Raw genomic sequence first — 20,980 nt, forward strand, 5'->3', positions numbered from 1 at the left:
CTGTTAATTCTTTTTACAAAAATACAAACATACCTACTTGGCCAGTTGCCACTATGTTGGTAAACTTGGGGTGCTGATTCACAGTGAGGCACAAAATATCATCATTGTGTTCCTGGTAAAATGACTGAGAGCCTAAAAATAAGGAAAAAAAAAATCAAACCCTAGTTCAACTTCAATTATACACACATAGACATGGCTAATGTTTGAAAATTTTATAGCATTTGTTAGAAAACAGCATTGTGATCATGTTGCATTTTGAAGCTTAAAACCAGAAAGCTGAAACTACTAATTCTTTATCTGGACTTCAACACACAGCACTCAGTAACTCCAAACATTCCCTCAAGTTTTCCCCATGAAGTTGCTTAACTATCTCAGAAGCAAATGACAGTGTGTACTTTTTTAAAGGTCTAAGTTATCTAAACTAACTGGGTAATTGTGAAAGAATGCATGCAATACAGATGACTGAAAAGTAAACCAAATAAAAATATTAACTTATTCTTAGAAAAAAAAAATTAAATTACCATTACCTCATTGTTCAGCTCTTTTAGTTTCTGTGATCACTTCAACACACAAATTTCAGAAAGCTAAACCAAAAAACCCAAATCTTCCCTTCCTTTAAAGCTCAGCCTCCAGGAACATTCCAGTACACTGTTTGCTTATGCAAATATTATGAATATTCTCTACAGATTGAAATTTTAGGAACAAATAGCATTTTTTGCACTTACTTTACAATATTTAAAGTATATTAATTACTTTATAAAGTGCTACTCCATGTGTGCAAAGAAACATTTTCCCTCCAGTGGGTTTTCTCCTACCTGTTGCCACATTATACAAGATGCCAACAGATGCAGTGTGATAAATTACATCAGCACCATCGTTCAAATAGTGCACGTTGTTTCTGCAGTCCTTGCCTCGGTACCCAAACACCAGCTCCAAAATTAGGTCCTAAAAAAGATATTCACATCAGTAGATTTACCAAACCTTCTTTGAAAGCAGTTATGAACTTCACCTCCCTCTGTAGGATTTTATTTTTTTAATTATGTCCTTATGTAGTAAGTGACATATCAAGGCAACGGAAACTGGGCTCCTGCCTCCCCTGTGAGTTTACACAGCTGCTCATTCTTGTCACACACAGCTGTGTCACCCTCTTCACCTCTCAGGGGGATGCTGCAGAATGTGCACATAATACACATAGACATATATATATATACACTGGAAGAGATACTCATACACATGAACATAAATAAATAAAACGCAGTGAAGAATAAAGTTTTTTTAATGCAGAAGACACTAAGAAACAAATAATGGCAAACACTGGTCCACAATTTCATTCCAGCCAGCAACTAAAAACCCAAATTACAGGCTAAAACTTCTAGAGCACTGATGTCAAAAAAGCTGTTTATTATGCTACACCAAATATTTTGCAGAATCAACAATATATGGGTTGGGAAAGAACTGCATTTTCCAAGGTTAGATGAAATTTTCACTTCAGATTAACCAAAAATTGGTATATTTATCTGCAATTCCCATGTAATAAAAAAACAGGTGCCAAAGCTAAACTTATCATTAATAGAATTTTAAAATTACTTTAAACTCCTATCAGTGATGAACTTAAACTGAAGCTATAAAATAAATCCTAAGATGACTGGAATTTAAAAAATGCTTAGTTTTATTAGCAACAATACACCCTTTAACAATCCAGTTATCTATACAAGGCATCCTGCTTTCTACAGCCAGTTCTAAGGTTTCATGATTACTAAGAATCGAGTTATACTCCATTTTATTTGCAAGAAAAAGAAATATAGTCTTTTTTTTATTCACAAGAAAAAATTCTCTCCCACTTTTTCTACTCTTTGCCTACCATTCAGTATTTCCAACCTTTGATACATTTAGAATTTATTGTGTTCATAGGTGTGTCAGTTTCTGGCAAAACAAAATCCTAAAGGAAGAGGAGAAGAGCACCATTTTTCTTACCTCTATGGGTCTCTTTTTTTTCCCCACATTATTTGTCTGAAGTTTCTCCGGCTGTGGCAATGCCCTACTAACTGGTGGTCTGAAACAAAGAACTGTGAATAAGAGAAGGCTGTCCGTCACCCATTCCATGCTAACAGCAACCTTCCAACCTGCTCATGTTTGGGAAATCTTACAGCCTGTCCTACTCATACGCATATTCATCTTCAAAATAAATACCTCTGTCAAAGGAGAGGGACAAAACCTAAAAATCCTTTGTTCAGCATGCTAGGCTCTCTAATTCTTCAACAATCCACGGGGTTAATGCAAAAGCTTGTTTTAAAATAACTGAGAACTTTTAAAATGTTGTTTGCTTTTCCAAGCTATGTTTTTAAGGAACTTTCATCTTCTCTGCAGCAATTTTACTGAAGAGAGGCTTACCTGATTAATCTAATAATGCCAGTTCCCACATGCCTTCAGCAGACCCCTAAGTTTTCCTATTTTTGTAATAGTTTGTAAAGAACTCCAGGTGCACCTGCCCATTCACTCCTACATCAATGATGTGTGAAATGTGATGTTGGTCAAAGCTTACATGGAAGAAAACCAAGACCATGCAAATGCAGGAGTGACAGCCACAACCTATGTTCCACTGTTCTGAACAGTCCAGATTTAATTAAGAACTCTCAATTAGATTTGTTTAACAAATATCCATAACATCTCTCCCACTACATTCAACTGTACCTATACAAAGAAACACCAACAAATAAGCTTTATTTATTAAATATATGCAACTATTCCTAGTAATTTGCAGGAACAATGATTATTGATCCCATAGATACAGCATTTGTGGCTGTGATAACAATTCTCTAAGCTTGATCTTTAAGAGGAACAATTCATTTTAAAATAAATTCTATGTATAAATTCAGTGATATCCAGATTATTTAATCCAGTAGGCAGTGTAATACACTAATATCAATCATGAAGCAACAGGTTGCTTTCATATTCCTTTTTAGTATGAAGTACTTCTAATTCTCTCTCTTGAGTGATGACTTTGAATCAAAACAATAACTGTATTTTCTCAGAACAAAAGAATATGATTTGTTTGTACTGTGTAGTTTGAAGGACAGGTGAAAAGCAGTTTTTCAGTTATTCAAATAAAATACCTTTTTTTTTCTTATTTATTTCTTCATTGTTCTTGCCTAAATTTAGAACAAAACAGATCACTCCAGAATGTTGCAAAAGACTTTATGTTTTTAATTTCTCATTTGTCATGGACAATTCTGCAACAGTCTCATTACTATTCCTCTAGAAATTACCAAAACACAGCATAAAAAGCCCTTCTTCCACTTGTCAGCCTCATATTTGACACAGAGCACTAAACCTCATCTCTTTTCTCTTCTCCTACCCTGGCCCTAATTAACTTATGTCCCTGAAACACAGAGGGAAAAAGGAGTTGGAAGGAAAAAAATGCAGAAAAATTAAATATAACAGAAGAACATAGTTGAAGTTTGATGAAAGCAGTAAAAACTGAAAGGACATGATTCTTTTAGAGGTTTACTTTACTGGAAATGAATATTTCTCTGCTGCTTGGTTCTAAAATGTGGCATTTTTTTAATATTTGCTGCTGGTAAATCCCTTGTGATAGAAAGGGAGAAGAAGTAAAACAATCTCACATTTTACAACTGCTTGAGAAGACCATCTATACTTAAAGGCTCTACAAATACAAATAAACACAAAAATATCATTCTTAAGTAATCATGAGAGTACATTCATACACTACCACACAACAGAATAAAGTGAATGTATATTGGTCAGGAAAACTTGAGAACTTTTACTCAGCTGCATTATCTCCCAGGTCACCTAAACAATTTCTCAAAGTATCTGTCCAGGAAAGGGTAATTCTATATATTGATCCAGAGCAGTGGAACTGGAATGCAAATTACAAGCACATATGGACTCCCTTCCCAATTAAGTTTCAAGATAACAGCTTCAGGATTTAGAAAAAACAGAAATGCTGAAGGATATGAGAATACATTTTCCAAGTCCTTTTTTAAAGGTGTGAGAGCTGAAAATATTTTTAATTTGCTGTGTAATGTGCAGCAAAGTGACTGATGGCATATGCAACAAACAGTGGTCATTTACCTGCATGCACAACTATCTGCACGCTCAAAAACTGTGTGGAAAAGATGGGAAAGAGAGCATGAATAACGTGTTGGGGTGAATTCAGGTATGGATAGGGTCAGCTTTAGCATGGGGAAGGACAGTTCCAGCCATCTATCATAAGGGAAATAAATATCTCAATATTGGCACTTTATTTTCAAAATTAATATATATTTGGTATATGTATTTTAATATTTCTTGTTATGAAACCATAAAAATCAAGTACAAGCATTTTGAAGTAGTTTCTGAAACAAAAAAGTACCTTGTTCACAGTTTTAGACATAGCTTAAATATCATTATCCATTTTTGTATGATGTATTTCATTCCATATTTTCCTCACTGTTGCTGAGTATCTAAAGTTACTAACAGAACAAGGAATGATTTTCTGTTATATAGCATACCTAAATTACCACCAATTCTTTTAGTTCTGTGGTAATTTATAACAGTGTTTCTGTTTTAAAAATACAAGTATTATTTTGGGCACGACTCGATAGAGCAAATTACAGTAGCTGGTACAAAGGAAAAAAAAGTCCCTTCCTGTGTGGGGCACCAGCGTTGCACTTCATACTTAGGGGGACTTGCAGAGAACTCAGCAATTGATTTTGCACTACTCTTCAGCATCAAGTGTCTTGCTCTGCCCTCCCCAAGAGGTGTTGGCAAGCATGAAGTAGAGAATGAATTTTAAAAGTATGGAGGACTTCTTTCCATTTACTCTTGGCAAGTTCTTCAAAGTCATTTCTGAAACTTCACAGAGGTCTGGCTTCCATTAGAAGATAATGAAGGCTGGTAGTTTTTAAGTACTGCTTCTGGACAAAAATGACCTATAATTATTTCATGTGTTCTGTGAACAGTAAGAGCCAGTTTAAACTCACTAATGCAGATACAGGAAATCTGATGCTCAAATAATTCAGAAACATATCTGCCTTGGCATGTCAGGTGAGACTGTCAAATCACCATTTGTAAAACAGCTGTTCACTAGGGTGCTGGAGAAAGTGCTAATCTTTGTACTTGAATAAATGTTACTGAAGAATACTACTTGTGAAACATAGGAGAGCATAATAGTTCATGGAGTTGGAGTTCATATTGGTAGGTAAAACAGCATCTGGCTCATTGTATGAAACAGAACTGCAATGCATATATATAAATTTTCGATTTTTCATACAGCAATATACTGAGAAGTGATAGGTGCGTGGTATGGCACCCAACATGACAGATGGCTTTTTAAGGAAAATGGGAGGTGGCAGTAAAAGATGGACTAGATAAGAAAAGAAAAGCATTACCTGGAACCTCTTTTCAGCAGCAGATGGGAAAGAGAAAAGGATTACTTATACAAGTTTGGCTAAAAGTTAGGTGCCAGTGAATTATTCATATAGGTAATTATTGCTGACTTCCTGGTTTCTATACTTCTTTTTACAAGGGGATTATTCACTTCATAGACTATGTAAATCTATTATTTGTATAGAAAACTCCCATTCACTTAAATGGGAATTATGAACATGTGTTGGCATGAGAATATAATTCTTTGGAATAACTCCACTGTAAACAGAGTAAAAAAGCAGAAGCAGAAAAAAATAAAACAAACCCACTGAACTATACCAAACCATACTAGTGTTCTACTACTCTGAACCATACTAGTGTTCAGAGTCAGCAAACACAACACCTGAATAACTCAAAGAAAGGTTGTGCAGGTTTAACTTCCTGAAATAAGCTGATGGATGGAACAGTCAACTCGCTATTAAAGACAGATATTCAAGTTTAGTCACAAAAATACATTCATTTATACTAAAATTATCTCAGCTAACCAGCATGTGTGGGGTACTGAGCACTACTGATATGTACTATTTTTTCATGACTACTTAATTCAGTTTATGTTGATTGAAGACACTTTGCACTGGTTTCCTCAGTCATCTATGATGGAATACTCCTATAATTTGGCTAGCCAAAAACACTCATTAGTAATTAAAACATATGAGCATGTACAGATTATTTCCTAATATTAGCAGTATGCATGGGCAATTTACAAGGGTTTGATTAGCTGGTACCCTTCCACTGACTTGATAAGCTCTTTTTTAAAGAGCCACTAAACAACTTCACTAGGTGAACACTAGTTAGTTTTCCTCACTTTTAAGTTAAGCAAAATAATTTAGGGAATAACTTAGGAAAAAAAATCCTGAAAATTAAGAACACAATGTTTCAACTCACCAATTTACAGACTGATTTTTTTTCCCATACTCTAAACAATGGATTTTACTGGATGTCTTCTAATTAGTTTTAACTTTATTTTTCAGTGCAAGACTCATGCACTATTTACTCATATAGGAAACAGCTAAACCTCTCCCACAATAAAATCCAAATGCAGCTTGAACAGGTTTTGCAGTCAATAGCATGCAATTCTTCCAGGAGTACAAAATTCAAATACCTCCAGATATTTTTCACAGTTAAACAGGGAAAAATTTTAACTGAAATTCCTGTTTGTTTATTTTGAGATCTCTTGGTACAGCCATTTGTCTGTAAGGTACATTAATCACAGCACTGCCCCTTTCACAGCCACAAACAGCCAACTTCAGGGAGTACAAGAACAGAGTAAAAATGGAGCATTATTCTCCAGAGGCATCTCCCAAACATCAGTGCTGTGCAATTCAGGGAGTAGCAGAGTCAGAAGCATTTTCAAAATCAACCATGATAGACTTTTTCCTGAGTAATTTACCTAGCACAAAAACATACTAGGAAAGAACTCTTAGTAAAGGATAGAAACAGTTTTCAAATGCATTTTGTGTTGCTGAGTATCCATAATGTTATTGCACAACCAAACGAGACACACAGTACACATCTTTTCACATAAAAATATTACCTATAAACATTATTATTCAGAAATGATAAATAATTCAAATTACCAACCTAAGTGCTGCCTCACAGCAGTGCCATTTTGTGTTTCCAGTAGAAGTTAAAATAAGTATTGCAATTTCAATGATATAGCATGGTAATTTCACTGCTAGAGACTACAATATCATTAGCAGAGCTAGCAGTTAACACTGCAAGCAAACCTTAGACCAACTGAATCTGAGTGAAATTGGTGTTCCAGTCATGGAGGCAGCTCAGTCTGCGAGTCTGAAGGGTGGCCTGACAGCCCAAGGATTTGGGGTGCTGCATGCTGCATTTGACAGCATGTCTTTCATGTGCACATATTCTAAACAGAGCAGGTGCAGAAGTCCACAACCCAATGCAGGCACCTACACCAGAGGCTGCTGTGTGAGCACCAGGTGGACCCAGCAGCTCAGGTCCTCGAGGAGCACAGGAGCACTGGCAGAATGCTGCAGCCAAGGCAGGAGGGCTCCCTTTACCCCTGAGGCTTCATTAGCTGTGGCATGGAGCTGCTCACAGAGCCACCTCAGGCACCCTGCAATGTGCTCACTGCACTGCTCCCGGCTGGAGCTCCAAGTGGGTGCTGCTGACAGCCACAAGCACCTGGGCAAGAGCTCTGGCTCAGACAGTGAAGTCTGTTCCTTAGCCCCCCCAAAGTATTGAGGAAAGTAGGATGAGCTTTGATCACCTCCTCCTAGAACACTCTCATATTCGCTCACTAGTGTCAACTCAGAGTGAGAGCTGCACTTATGTTTTGTCCCTTAACCCTTTTCTACCTATTAACATGCTACTATTTAACAGTAAAGAGGTAAATCCCTCACTTCTGTTGCAAATTGTAACTTCTTTTCCAAGCAGCTGAAGTTATTAAAATGCATTAATCCTGGACTTCAAGTACACAAACTTACCTTACTACCCCCTGCCTTCATAGGAAGCAAAAATAGAGAGTAATCAAAACAAAATAAAAATTAGTATCTATGACAGTAGGCTAAAGCATTTCTAAAACATTTACCAATCCTATACAATATTAACATCAGAACCAAAGTCAAAATACATACAGTAACCATAGTCTGGTTTTATTCTTCACAAAAAAAAAAAAGTCTTTGAAGTTTTAGGGGCCCAAGCTTTTAAACAATGCAGGTAATAGAATTCTTTCATCATCTTTTTTTGCATTCTGAATCACAATTTAATTACCTTACTACAGAATTAATTCTCTTAGTAATTTATCTGAAACTTAAAACCACAATTCACTCAGCTTCCAGACACAGCTTTTGAAAGAAACACAAGAGGCTTACAATTTCACTTAAAAAAAAAAAAATCTTTAATCAAAGCTTTCATGCCATGCACATTATTTCTTTTTGATTTCCACATCAAATACATCTAATTAAAAAAGAGAAAGACCATTTCTTATAAATGCAAGACAGGGAACCACAGCTTTATACACAGGCATCCCACTCTCTCCTACAGCAACACAACTTGAAACCAAAAGATATGAAACTCCCACCAAAATCACACTGCATTTCTCAACAAGAGTTATCACAGACCTGTCCAGCTTCACTGTGGAAAGAGGCATGAGCATTGCCACAGAACTCCTCACATTCCTGCAAAACTTCCTACTCTCCCATTTCCCCAGATCCCTACACCCCCTCACACCCTGCTGTTTTCCTCACTTCCCCATCTTCAGTATTAGCATTCCCCAATTGCTGTATCAGGAATCCCTCCTTCCTTTTCCCTCACATATACTGTCCTCATCAATTTGGTGGACAACAAACAACTTTCAGGGTCCCATGCTCAGCTGCAGATTCTTCAACAGATAATGTTCTAGAGGTTATAAATTGTTTCTGTTATTTTACATTTACTTTATTTTCTGGGTTGACTGTAGTCTTCTCCCTACCCTGTTCTCTTCTAAAGAGAACAACAGTGAATCAAGGTCTAAAACTAACACTGCCAAGCAATGAACTCCATTTTCCAAGATTCATTAACAAAAACTGCAGAACCACTGTGGACAGAATTTTTCAAAGAAAGGTAGAAGTTAAGTGGAAACTGAAGCAATGCAAGGAGCATTTAGAATTTAACTCATCAGAGCAGTGTGTTGGCAGAACCAAAAACCTGAGAGCTGTCCTTCACTAAAAAAATAGTACAGGCTCATGCCTGTAATGCCATCACTAACTACCAGTCAGTATTTCAGTTTCAAAAAAACCATATCATTAAGCACCAGCAAATGATTCAATCATCTCAAGGAACTCCCCACACATAAAAATATGCATATATAGTTTTTAGTCTTTTGTGCTCTCTGAAAATAGGTACAGCCTAGTCCTTTGGGTTGCCTTTTATTTTTCTTCAAAGAAGTATTTAGATTATTTTTATACATATCCTTTTAAGTTAAGAATCATATTTTCCAATATAATTTTGTTCTACTATTGTCTTTTCAGCTTGATTTTTTGGCTAGAATTGTAATTTAGTAATTACCTTTCATCTAAAGTTGGCTCCTTTTGTTGCAGATGAGGCTTAATTCCAAACATTGGTCTAATGTTTGTTGATAAGGCTTTGATGGTGTAATTAATTTCATTTTCCCTTGTCACATCACTGTCATAACCTAACAAAAACAGAGGGAAGTTTATCAAAACAAAATAAGGTACAAAAACAACAATTTATTCTTAATTTGTGCAAATTTCAACAATGCACTAGATTACAAAAACAATTACAGCATGGATTATTAGTAACATAAATACACAATAAAAAGAAAGTAGCTGGGAATCATGAACATTGTTAATAAAAGACATTTAAAGAAAAAGAATTCCCTACAAGATCTTTGTGGAAAAAAATTATTTACGAGTCAAGGGACTTTAAGAGCTACCCCATTTCTGCTTGGTTGGCCTTAACTACAACCACTAACAAAGAACCTCTCTACCTGACACCTGCTCTTAAGACCTGCAAGATTCTGTGCCTGGTTGTTGTCAGTTTCAGGATCCATCCATTACCATGGAATCTATAGGTCTGCCCAAGGTTCCTACACAAAGCTTAGGGCCAGCAAGACACATCAGGATGATGTTCACTATAGAAAAATAAACATGTTGGAAAAGCTAACTTGTGACAGGGACTCTCCATTATTTTGTTTTTTCAAAGATCAAAACTACTAATGCCAACAATGTGATGGTGAATACTTCTGAACTCTAACTGAAATTAATAGGACCTGACCTAGAGAAACTTTTGTGGATAAAGATGTCAATGTCTTTTCTTCCAAATATTCACATACCTCACTCTCTTTTAGAGTAGTTTTGAACTCACAGCTTAAGAGGGTTCTGTGTAAAGCAGCAGAAGCTAGGGAAGATACAAAGCCTAAAATGTTCTAACAGGTCTCAAGCAGAGACTGAACAGAAACTCTGAAGATGGCAATTTTTGACTAACAAAGTTAAAGGCTGACTAGTCCTCCTGTAGGCAATTAAATTACTCTGTGTATTCTTCAGTACTTTTGAGAAGAAAGACAGGGATAAAAATTATTTTCCAATGAATCTTTAATATGTCTTTAATATTTAATGTATTTCTTTGGTCATTTAGCTCGTTTTAGTGACAGCTGAAGTTAATTTATTACACAGAACTATTTAATGAGTAGCAGTCATAGTTTAAAAATCCTTGAACAGTGAGAAATTGAGAAGGAGGAAAAAACACATTTGGGAGAAGAGAAAACAAGTCTGGAGGCCATAAACCCTTGGAATTATAACATGAAAAGGAAAACCAGTAAATATGGAAAAACCAGCAGAAGTTAATGCTACAAAACAAAATTAACACTTTATAACTACTGATATTGTGACCTTGAAATAGGTACATAAAAATCAGTCTACTTCAGTGTCCTATGTCTCCATGTTATGGAAGCAGATGCTACAACACCAAGATAACTATGATCTCACATTATACAGATTTCAATATCATTTCTTAAGAATTAGTGACCAAACTCCAACTGTGATGATTTCTATTTTAAACATAGATTTTGGGTAGCTACGTATAATTGATACTTAGTATTTTTCATTTAGAAGATATCAAGTGTCTCTTTATGTGCTCTGACTAAAAGCAGTAACTCAAACATTTCATTATCATTTTCTTCACAGCAGTTTATCAGTCCTTTCCCCAAAACCAACTTTTATTTAACATTTTTGAAGAGCATTTGCTACTTAAGATAGAAACAATCCACAAATTATTTCTAGATTTTCAGTTTTCCACTAATAAAGTCTTTTTGAAATAGCACAATCCAGCCAGCTGTATAAATTACTACTGACCTCCATCTTCTTCAGAATCTAGATCAGACTCCTCACTGTCACACTGCCTGCTGTCCCGATGTCCTTCCATCTCATAAGTCCACAGCATTAGGGAGGTGTCTGCTCCCCCAACAGTGACCAACAAACTGTCATCGTACGTCCAACGCACGTTTGTCACATGGGTGCTGTGAGCAACATACCTCTTAAATTTTCCAAACTTTCCCTGAGAAGCGGAAAAAGAAGGCAAAGATCAAATTTACCCACTCTGCTGGACAAAACTGAAATATGTTGCCAGCACAATGATGTCATCTTAACTTCCTTACAGTTCATGCTTCAGCTGTTTTGTATTTCATAAGATTTTAACACATGATTTGCCAAGTGCCCCTCCCACAGCAACTTCATGAAATGTTAACCTAATCTTCATATCAAGCATGAAAGACTTAGTCTATAAACATATTCCAGCAATAAACACTGAATCACTTTTTCTAAGAGAGACAACAATCTAACTGAGTTGGAATAAAATTCACATAGAATATTTAGTCAGTACTTGGGCACTGTTACTATCCTCAGGATGGCAACATTTCAAAACTGAAGACATGTTTATCACCAAACATATAGGAAAACTAGAGGTACTTGAAGAGCAGTAAAAACACAATGGTGTTTCTGTAATGGCTTTTCTATGATGTGTGATTAAATACTATTAAATGTCTTCATCTTAGAAAAAAAGTTACTAATATTGGACAGAATGGAGGTCCTTAAAATCATGAACGCAATATAAGTGAAAAAGACATGTTCATTGTCTTCCAAAGCATTCTCATTCTTAAAGTTGTTCCTATTTATTTGCCACAGTGAGCAGCAAGACACTGCACAAGATGGCTCTAGAGTCTGACCTGGAATGATCATTCTTACTCATTGGAAGTTTAATGCACTGCAAACTGCAATGTAATACTAAATGCTTTCTTTGATCAAAATGAGAAAAATATAAAAGCATCATTTTCTTCTGAGTGACGAATTTTCACAGTTTTGAAAAGGCAGATTTATTAACAAATACTTTCCATAAACAGCTAAAAATTACTTACTTTAGCAGGGTATCGAAACAGCTTCACAAATCCAAAATCATCTCCTGTGGCTAATACTTTACTATCACTAGTGAGGCAAGAAGCAGTTACATCTGTGACTTCACCAATTATTGGCCAGATCCCTTCACAGCAAGAGCCCAAAACACTTGTCCATGATGCCCAGCCAATCTTTTCTACCTACAAAACCAACACATTTGAGACAGAGAATACTTCTTAGGCATTTTTCTTCCATATCCAATTTCAAGAAAAATTCCTTGCACTGAAAGATACAGCACATCTAAAAGATATATTTTAATATATTAATCACTTATTTTTTTACCATCCAGAATTTCATTTGAGACTTGTAATTTTACCTCTATGAACTTTCAATTCCAAAACTTAAAGAAGTATTTTGAAAATTTTTACCTTAGCTGCCCTTTCAGGCTAAAGAAAACAAATTATGTTTTCCAACAACACCTTTCAATACCATGGAAAATATAATTTGGAAATTATACATTTTTACTCTCTGCCCCATGACAATACTCTATATCCGAGAAAACAAAACAACTACAATATATTATTGCCTATATGTATTATGCAAACTGTATTTCATTGTTCTATAGAGACAAACATGAGGTTTTCCAGGGCAAGGTTAGGCCTAAGTAATCTGCAATAGGTTTTCAAAGGTGTTCAAGTACCAGAGGAGACACACAGAAGACTAGTGAGATTTTCAATACAAAATCAACCAAATGTCTGTTTCTTAATAGAAGAGAAAAATGTGAAATCCCCTAGATATTATATTATTTTAAAAGTTTAAAATTACAGTTTTATACATCATTCCCTCTCATGGCTGCATCATAACTCTAATTTGTAAGCATTTAAGAAGGCAGTACAGTTCCTCACCTCCAAACTTGGGATAGTCTGTTTTTTCCCCCGAGGAGCTTCAAAAAACAACTGCTCTTTAGCACCAGTGTTGACTTGCAAAAGTTTTCCTATAAAACATATGACATAGATCTTGTATGTTAACAGAGAAGATTGCATTTTACAGAAGGAAAAAATAAAGGTTAGCTTGAATTTTTTATTGCTAACAGCATTGCATGAATTATTTGTTTCTATGGGAAAAAACTCCATACATAAATAATGGATCTGGAAGTATGGTCTTCCAAGGAAATCCAAGTGCTTTGACCCCTTAAACTCACAACCCTTTCTCCTCTCTTTGAAAACTGTACTAATGCATCACTTTTCTCTCCCTACTATGGCTGTCCCATCAGATGGTAGACAAAATGTAACCCAAAGCTTGTTTATGATTACTGGCTGTTGATGCATGTGCTTTTGGGATGGAGGAGCACAGTTCTGCCTGGCCACCAGCTGATCCCAAGCAGGTGACTTCTTTACACCTTTAGACTACTTCATTTCTGAGGGAAATTCTCCCCAGTGTTTCTGTCCTCTTTCTTTTCAAAATCCTCAAAGGAAGCTAACTTACACACTCTTTCAAAATAAATCAGACTGTTTCAAAAGTGATTATGTAGGGGAATAAGAACATGAACAAATAGATTGCACAATTGCACAACCTTGCTTTTTAATGAAACAGGATTAAATTGAGTATTTCAGTTAATCATATATTAATACCCTGGAACACAGGAAATCCAGTCTTTCTGCTATGTGTGACAAGGATTTGTATTCCTGAGCTGTAGATACAACCAGGGTGTGCAGTATATTATTAAAGGAGTAGAAACATAGAATCATAGAATGTTTGGGGTTGGAAGGGACCTTAGAGACCATCTAGTTCCACCCCCCTGCCACTAGACCAGGTTGCTCAGAGTCCCATCCAGCCTGGCCTTGACCACCTTCAAGGATGGGGCATTCACCACCTCTCTGAGCAGCTGTTTCCAGTGCCTCACCAGACTTACAGTAAAGAATTTCTTCCTAAAATCTAATCTAAACATACCTTCCTTCAGCTTAAGGCCCTTCTCCCTTGTTTTATCACTAACTGCCCTTGGGAAGTCAAATGATAAACAGGAATGATTTTTTTAAAAAAATCCAAACAAACCAATAAATAGAGACAAACCATTTTACTTCAAATTGCACAACTTCTAAATATGTATGTGACAGTAAAAATAATGGGTTTAATATTAATTCAGATGCTGTGAGAGCATATTCATAAGCTGAAGAACCAAATCTGCCAGTGATACCACAAATCCATACTATACATGTTTTTAATTAGTCTATAATGTAATCAATCTTCCAGTATCTTTTTAAATGAATGCTGCTTACCTCTTATGTCCCAGTCCATGTGTGTGATATAGCTGGAGGCTCCCTTGCAGATTCCTACTCTTTTACTGCTCATTACATTGTAAATATCCACAAAGTTGTCACAGGATGCCACAGCTAAGTACTTTCCAGCCCCTAAAACACATCAGTACAAACACAAAATATTTTCAAAAAATTTCAGTGCTCTTTGTATTAAACACAATTAAATTCTGGTATTTAGCCATATACAACTTTGAAGTATTTGACATCAGCTTGCTAATCTATACATATCCCCTGACAAACTGATTTTCATATCACATAATAAGCATGAAACATAAAACTATGGCATCATTACATTTCCAAACAATAAAAACCATTTGCTGAAATTTTAAGCATTTATGGTATTCAGAGAATGATAAGGCTTAGGGAACCAGAAACTAATGTTGTATGGGAATTGGTATCAGTAATTTGCATCAAATTTCTCCAACAGATGAGTATTTTAAATAAAGTAGGCTATGCATTTTGGGTTCCTAAAATATGAGTTATAATGTTGGGAAAAAAACCTAGCCTCACTGAGAATGCTAAGGGGGAAAAATAAGAAAAAAAAAAGTTGCAAGACATTTCTGACACATCAGTTTCAAGTATTCTTATTAGATAAGAGCAACATCAGTGATGTGCCAAATTTATGCAGGTCATAAAGTACAACCCTAGGGAGCTGCTGGATATTCACAATTTCAAACTGGCTGTTGTACTCAGGAGGTCACTATAGGCAAACATATTCCAATAATCTCATCCTTAAACAAGCAACACAGGACTTCACACCATGGTCTTCCAAAATGTTAGTATTGGTTTTACTGACCTATTTTTTACATCTGAAAGTACTACAGATCTTCACTACTTTTATCTCTTAAATGTGATAAGTCTTACTTGAACAACCTTGGTATTAAAATGTTCATTTAAAAAAGAAATCACTCACCAGGAGAAAATCTGATTTCTGAAATAACATCTTTCCTGTGCTGGAAAGAGACCAAATCCTCCAGGGTATCTGCATTAACTATCAAAAAACTTCCATCATTGAGACCAACAGCTAATGCTTTTCCATCAGGAGAAAAGCAGCAACATCTGCCTCCTATGAGAAATAAAGAAATTGCATTCAGATACCTTTACAGTGCATTATCCTTCTTTCAGATCTATTTCTCCATTAGTAAAGGAAAGCTATTCTTATTCTAGAAAACTTCCAAGGAAGTTTTCCAGATGCCAAAATAATGAACAGGTACACAGGCCCAGAATCTTGGAATTTGCATATTAATTGGTATCTGCTCTATATTAGTAATACAGATTAATCACTATTGTCTGTATATTTCTAACTTGATCTCTTTCTTTGAATCTGGTGCTGCCTGGTTGTTACCATTTGCTCTGATAAGGGGAACACAGCTGGAAAAGACCCTCTGGATTCACAGAACTCAGTCATTTGCTATCACAAACAATAAGACACTAAATAATAGAATCCCTCCAATAAACATGCCAGTGTTGTTTGAAAAACAGTTTAATTTCCAATTTAAATTTATGCATGGTCAACTTATTTAGATTTATTTTCATGCCAGAATTTTCTGTTAACATACATATTTCCCCCTACTATTTGTTCCTCTGATTAACCTGTAGACAGCAATCCTTTACTTAGATGACTTCACCACAAGACTTTGCACTCATTATCCTGTAGTTCCTTTCTCCATTCTCAACTTTTAGTTTAATTGTATTCAGCTGAAAAGAGATGAGAACTGCACACCAAAAATATCCTGATTTTTGTCCTGTAATTTACATGAATACTGCACTGTGTCTTGGGGAAAATACCTCATTATCACATGTAATTGTCATTCAGCAACATCCTGAGACTTCTGCTCTTTAAGCTACTCCTGACCTATGCAGACATTTTTCTTACAGTCACTGGATCTGCCTTTTATCATTAACAAGTTTTATTTAAATTCCATTACTCAGCCTGAAGAAGCATACATCTTTTTCTGTACAGTACACAGGAACTTTTTAAGATTGCCAAAGCATCTCAAAATTTGTCTCATCAGCAAATAGTCATCAGAGGCTTTTTTTGCCAAAAGTACTCTTAAACATATTAATAAATGTCAGCTTTAAGACTTGAGCAGAGTTCGCCAACTAGAAACTTTCTTGTTTAATCCCTGCTTATGTGGGCTTGTAACTCTTCTACATTTACTTTGTCAATCTAAACAATCTTCAATTAAGTTTCCATTATGTTTGAATCAAACTGCATTGCTGAATGCCAAACAGATAAAGCCAACTGTATTCCTTTATCTAGCAAAGCATACATGGAATTAGAAGCTTGTCAGGGCTGGTCTCATCTAATCCTGAAAAAAATCACCTTATATGATGTCACTTAAACAGATTTTCCATCTGTCAAAATAGATTTTATTTATATCCTTAACAACAAGGAAAAATTTTATGATTTATCTTTTTTTGACATTGCAGATCCTTCAAACATTCACAAAGAAAATTACAACATTTCTTCTAAGATTTCTTCCAAAAAATTCTAGATTCAAAGCCTCAAACAAGCCTTGGAATATTATAAGCAACACGGCATTTATGTAATTGAATCAACTTTTCTTATTAATTCACTGACTTAAATAAGTTACAATTGCAAATAATCTTCAGAACAGCACTACACAGAATTTTCTGTGCAGATTCATTAGCTTAAGGGCTACATAACTAGTGAACATAGCATTATGCAAAGAAAGGAATTTATTCTGCTTTCAAGTCCTGCTCTCAAAACATTCATGCAGCTTGTAAATGTCAATTTCATCAGTAAATATTTTTCCATACTAAGCATCTTACCCTTTTTCAATTTGCGAACTGCTAACATACAATGGCTAGGAGATAAATCCCATATTCTTAAGGTTTTGTCATCACTTACAGTGGCACAAATAGGTAAATGAGGATGAGTAGCTAGACCCCAAACTTCCCCCTCCATGTGACCCTGAAAAAACACAATGAATCGGATTTCTTTTTATTTTAAATTGCAATATGAAATAATACATTTATGAAAATATAAAAAAAGAGAAAGAATATGCATTATTTAGAGGATAATAAATATCTGAATAAAAACACAGAACGCCTGGAAAAATTCACTCCGCTACTTGTGCAAAATTATAGTAATTTGTACTACAGAAAGCTTCTGCAAAATAATCCTCACACACATGTCAATGCCTTGGACAGTGGGACTGGGTGCACCCTCAGCAAGTTTGCAGATGGCATTAGACTGAGTGGTGTGCCCAGCAGGCTGGAGGGAGGGCATCCCAGGCAGAGGGGCCTGGGCAGGCTGGCAGCTGGACCCATGCCATGAAGCTCAACAAGGCCACGTGCAAGGTCCTGCATGTGGGTCAGGGCAACCCCAAGCACAAACACAGGCTGGGCAGAAAAAGGACTTAGAGCAGCCCTGATGAGAACTTTGAGGTTTTGGTGGACAACAAACTGGACATGAGCTGGCACTGTGCACTTGCAACCCAGAAAGCAAACTGGATCCAGGGCTGCACCAAAAGAAACGTGAGCAGCAGCTCAAGGGAGGTGATTCTGCCCCTCTATTCCACTCTGGTCAGACTCCAGTACTGTGTCTGTCTCTGGAGTCCTCAGCACAGGAGAAAATGGATCTGTTGGAATGGCTCCAGAAGAGGGCCACAGAAAGGGTCAAAGGGCTGGAGCACCTCTCCTATGAAGTCAGGCTGAGAGAGGAGGTGGTGCTCAGTCTAGAGAAGAGAAGAGAGGTCTTGTTGCAGCCTCTTAAAGGGGGCTTATGAGAAATATAGGGACACTTTTTAGTAAGGTTTATAGTGACAGGACAAGGGGTAATGGGTTTAAAGTGGAGAGGTAGATTCAGACTAGATAGAAGAAACCAATTTTTTATGACAAGGGCAGTAAAACTGGAAGTGCTTCCCCTGAGATGCTGAAGATGCCCCACGCCCAGAAACATCCAAGGTCAGATTGGATGGGGCTCTGAACAATCTGCTCTATTTGAAGATGTCCTTGCTGACTGCAGGGAGTTTGGACAAGATGACCTTTAAAGGTCCCTTCCAAGCCAAACTATTCTGTGAACTAGGTTTTTTCTTTACCTTGGGTTCTAATATTTTCTTTTAAAAATACAGTTCTTTATGTATTGCACTGGCCACTCAGAAAGGAGAGAGTCCAAAGATTTTTACTTTACACAGAATCACAGAATAATAAGGTTGGAAGTGACGTCTAAGATCGTTGAGTCCAACCTATGCCCTAACACTTCAACTAGACTATAGCATCAAGTGCCATGTCCAGTCTTTTTTTTAAACACTTAAACTATGAAAGAAAATACTATGTTGATGCAATGTAAAAATCTGTTCAGTAATCAAGCTTTAAAAAAATGCAGTTGTTTGGTATGGCAATTTTTTTTTAATAACAAGTAAAATCTCAAATGACAAGGAGACAACTTTTATTTAGTACTCAAGAGAAGTTAATGAGGAATTTGGAGGAGGAGCCACTATTTCAGACACTTTTCTTATTTTTTCAAAACAGATCTATGATCTTGGTCTGTTTGGAAGGATAAACCCATTGGACAAACTAGTAAGGAAATTCTGTGTTCTATCTTGCACATCAAGGAGTCATACTGGTCTAGTCTAACTAAAAGTGATAGTAACTCACTAACTTCATTTGTAGTTAAAGTGCTTCTTACTGCACAAGTCTTTACTTGAGAAATAAAATCATGGTAGTGGTATGACATATTGGACTGCTATTTAAGACATACCTGAACCAGCAGAGTTATTGGTCCACTTTTATCCACCTCCAATATTTCACCGTTCTTTGTGCCCACTAGAATATGACCATGTCCTAACGATATGGCACGTATAGAAGGATTATCTTCCAAGAGGAGACCTAGAACATGAAAATGTTAGAAGATAGGATTCTCAACTATGGCTTAAAGAGGATTTTTCACACTTAGGCACATTACATTCTCACTGTAGAAAAATCTACTCTCTTACTGTAGAAAACATTCCTGCACAAAACAACACGTCTGGATTCATTTGTGAGGAATCAGCAATACATCAAGAAGTTTAATAGGCCTGACTCTGTGCATGCTAGTTATCAACTATCACACTATATTGCCTCCAATTATGGTACCTCCAATTCTAGCTTCTTGTAAACAAGCCATGAGAATGAGACACTCTAGAGTACAATGTTTTCATTAATGAGTATTTACATTCATCACGTCTGAAAATCAAATCATCCACTTTGGAACACAGCAAACATAATTTTAAGGGAAGGAGATGGAAGAGAAAAACTATCCAGAAGGAAAATACAGGGAAGTGTAAATTAGCATTAAGATCAAGAATAAGTGGTAGAAATGGGAAAAATAGGAATGAAAACGTTCTTTAATTATTTCAAAAGACATATGCATTTACAGAAAATTACCTACTAATACCTTACAAAACTAAACACAATTCTGAATTCCTTCCTTTCTCCAAAACAAAAAAAAAGATCAGGTAAGATACTTCATCATCAGAAATATAAGAGGCTTTTTGCTTACCACTTTAATAAAAACAAAACGTAGCAAGCAAACACCTGCATGATAAGAAACTTATAGCTAGATCAACTAATTTAGGCTCATAATAAACTAAATATTATGACCTGAACCCACCAAGTGTGCAAACAACACACTCTGCAACACACAACTCCAATCCCAACAGAAAAATTACTTATTTCAAATCAATAAATCTTTTAAAAAATTTATTTTAGTATTCATTATGTCAAATGTGGATTCCCTCTTACTGAGGAAATTTTGCAAAGATTTCTAAAGAAAGTACTTTAAAAATAGACAAAGCATAGGATAAAGTCTCTGTAACCTTTGGATCCAGGAGCCAGAGCAGCCCTTTTGATGGCATAGGTTTTGAGACAACGTTCAAAGGTATCATCCCAGAGAGCCACCACCCCATCCTTTCCTCCAGTGACAAATCCCTGGGGAAAAAGAAATAAAGATCACTAGTTACATTTGATTATTACCTTTCCTTACTTTTTCAGTGATTTCTGCCAATACTGAAAAATGGACTCTATACAACACTGTAATGCACAGAGCTACAGATGTTAGAGATGAAAAGAACAGGAGCAACAGAATGAGTGATTTCTCCTCCTGATGAAGGCAGAACAGTTCTGTACAGTGCATGTACATGGGCTGGATTTAGAAGTTCTAACCTATATGCTTCTACCATTCTAGAAAAATAAGAACCAACATATTAGAGTGTTTTTCCTCAATATTTAGCTTCCATATCCCTTTGGCATTTCTTCTCATTACTCAAAACAAGACTTAGTACTGCGAATATTTGATTAGTGTTTATATTTTGGAAAGACATGAGCATTTGTGTCATTCTGTCTTTAAAAACTATACACAGGTATTTAAAGAAGCAACAG

At 35.9% G+C, this 20,980-nt stretch overlaps 1 protein-coding gene across 1 annotated transcript in view; it reads right to left on the reverse strand.

Moving 5' to 3' along the window:
* EML5 (EMAP like 5) overlaps positions 1–20,980 on the reverse strand; it is a 92,282-nt gene that overhangs the window by 15,544 nt on the left and 55,758 nt on the right. The window contains exons 19-30 of the mRNA XM_030240564.2: positions 20,419–20,530; positions 19,323–19,450; positions 17,390–17,531; positions 15,507–15,659; positions 14,555–14,686; positions 13,184–13,272; positions 12,302–12,478; positions 11,244–11,445; positions 9,439–9,565; positions 1,975–2,053; positions 816–945; positions 34–132 (exon numbers count right to left, since the gene is read on the reverse strand). Of these exons, the coding sequence (XP_030096424.1) occupies positions 34–132; positions 816–945; positions 1,975–2,053; positions 9,439–9,565; positions 11,244–11,445; positions 12,302–12,478; positions 13,184–13,272; positions 14,555–14,686; positions 15,507–15,659; positions 17,390–17,531; positions 19,323–19,450; positions 20,419–20,530 (1,570 nt within the window). The remainder of the gene's footprint in view (positions 1–33; positions 133–815; positions 946–1,974; positions 2,054–9,438; positions 9,566–11,243; positions 11,446–12,301; positions 12,479–13,183; positions 13,273–14,554; positions 14,687–15,506; positions 15,660–17,389; positions 17,532–19,322; positions 19,451–20,418; positions 20,531–20,980) is intronic.

The sequence above is a fragment of the Serinus canaria genome, chromosome 5 (genome assembly GCF_022539315.1).
Source record: "Serinus canaria isolate serCan28SL12 chromosome 5, serCan2020, whole genome shotgun sequence".
Lineage (NCBI taxonomy): Eukaryota > Metazoa > Chordata > Aves > Passeriformes > Fringillidae > Serinus > Serinus canaria.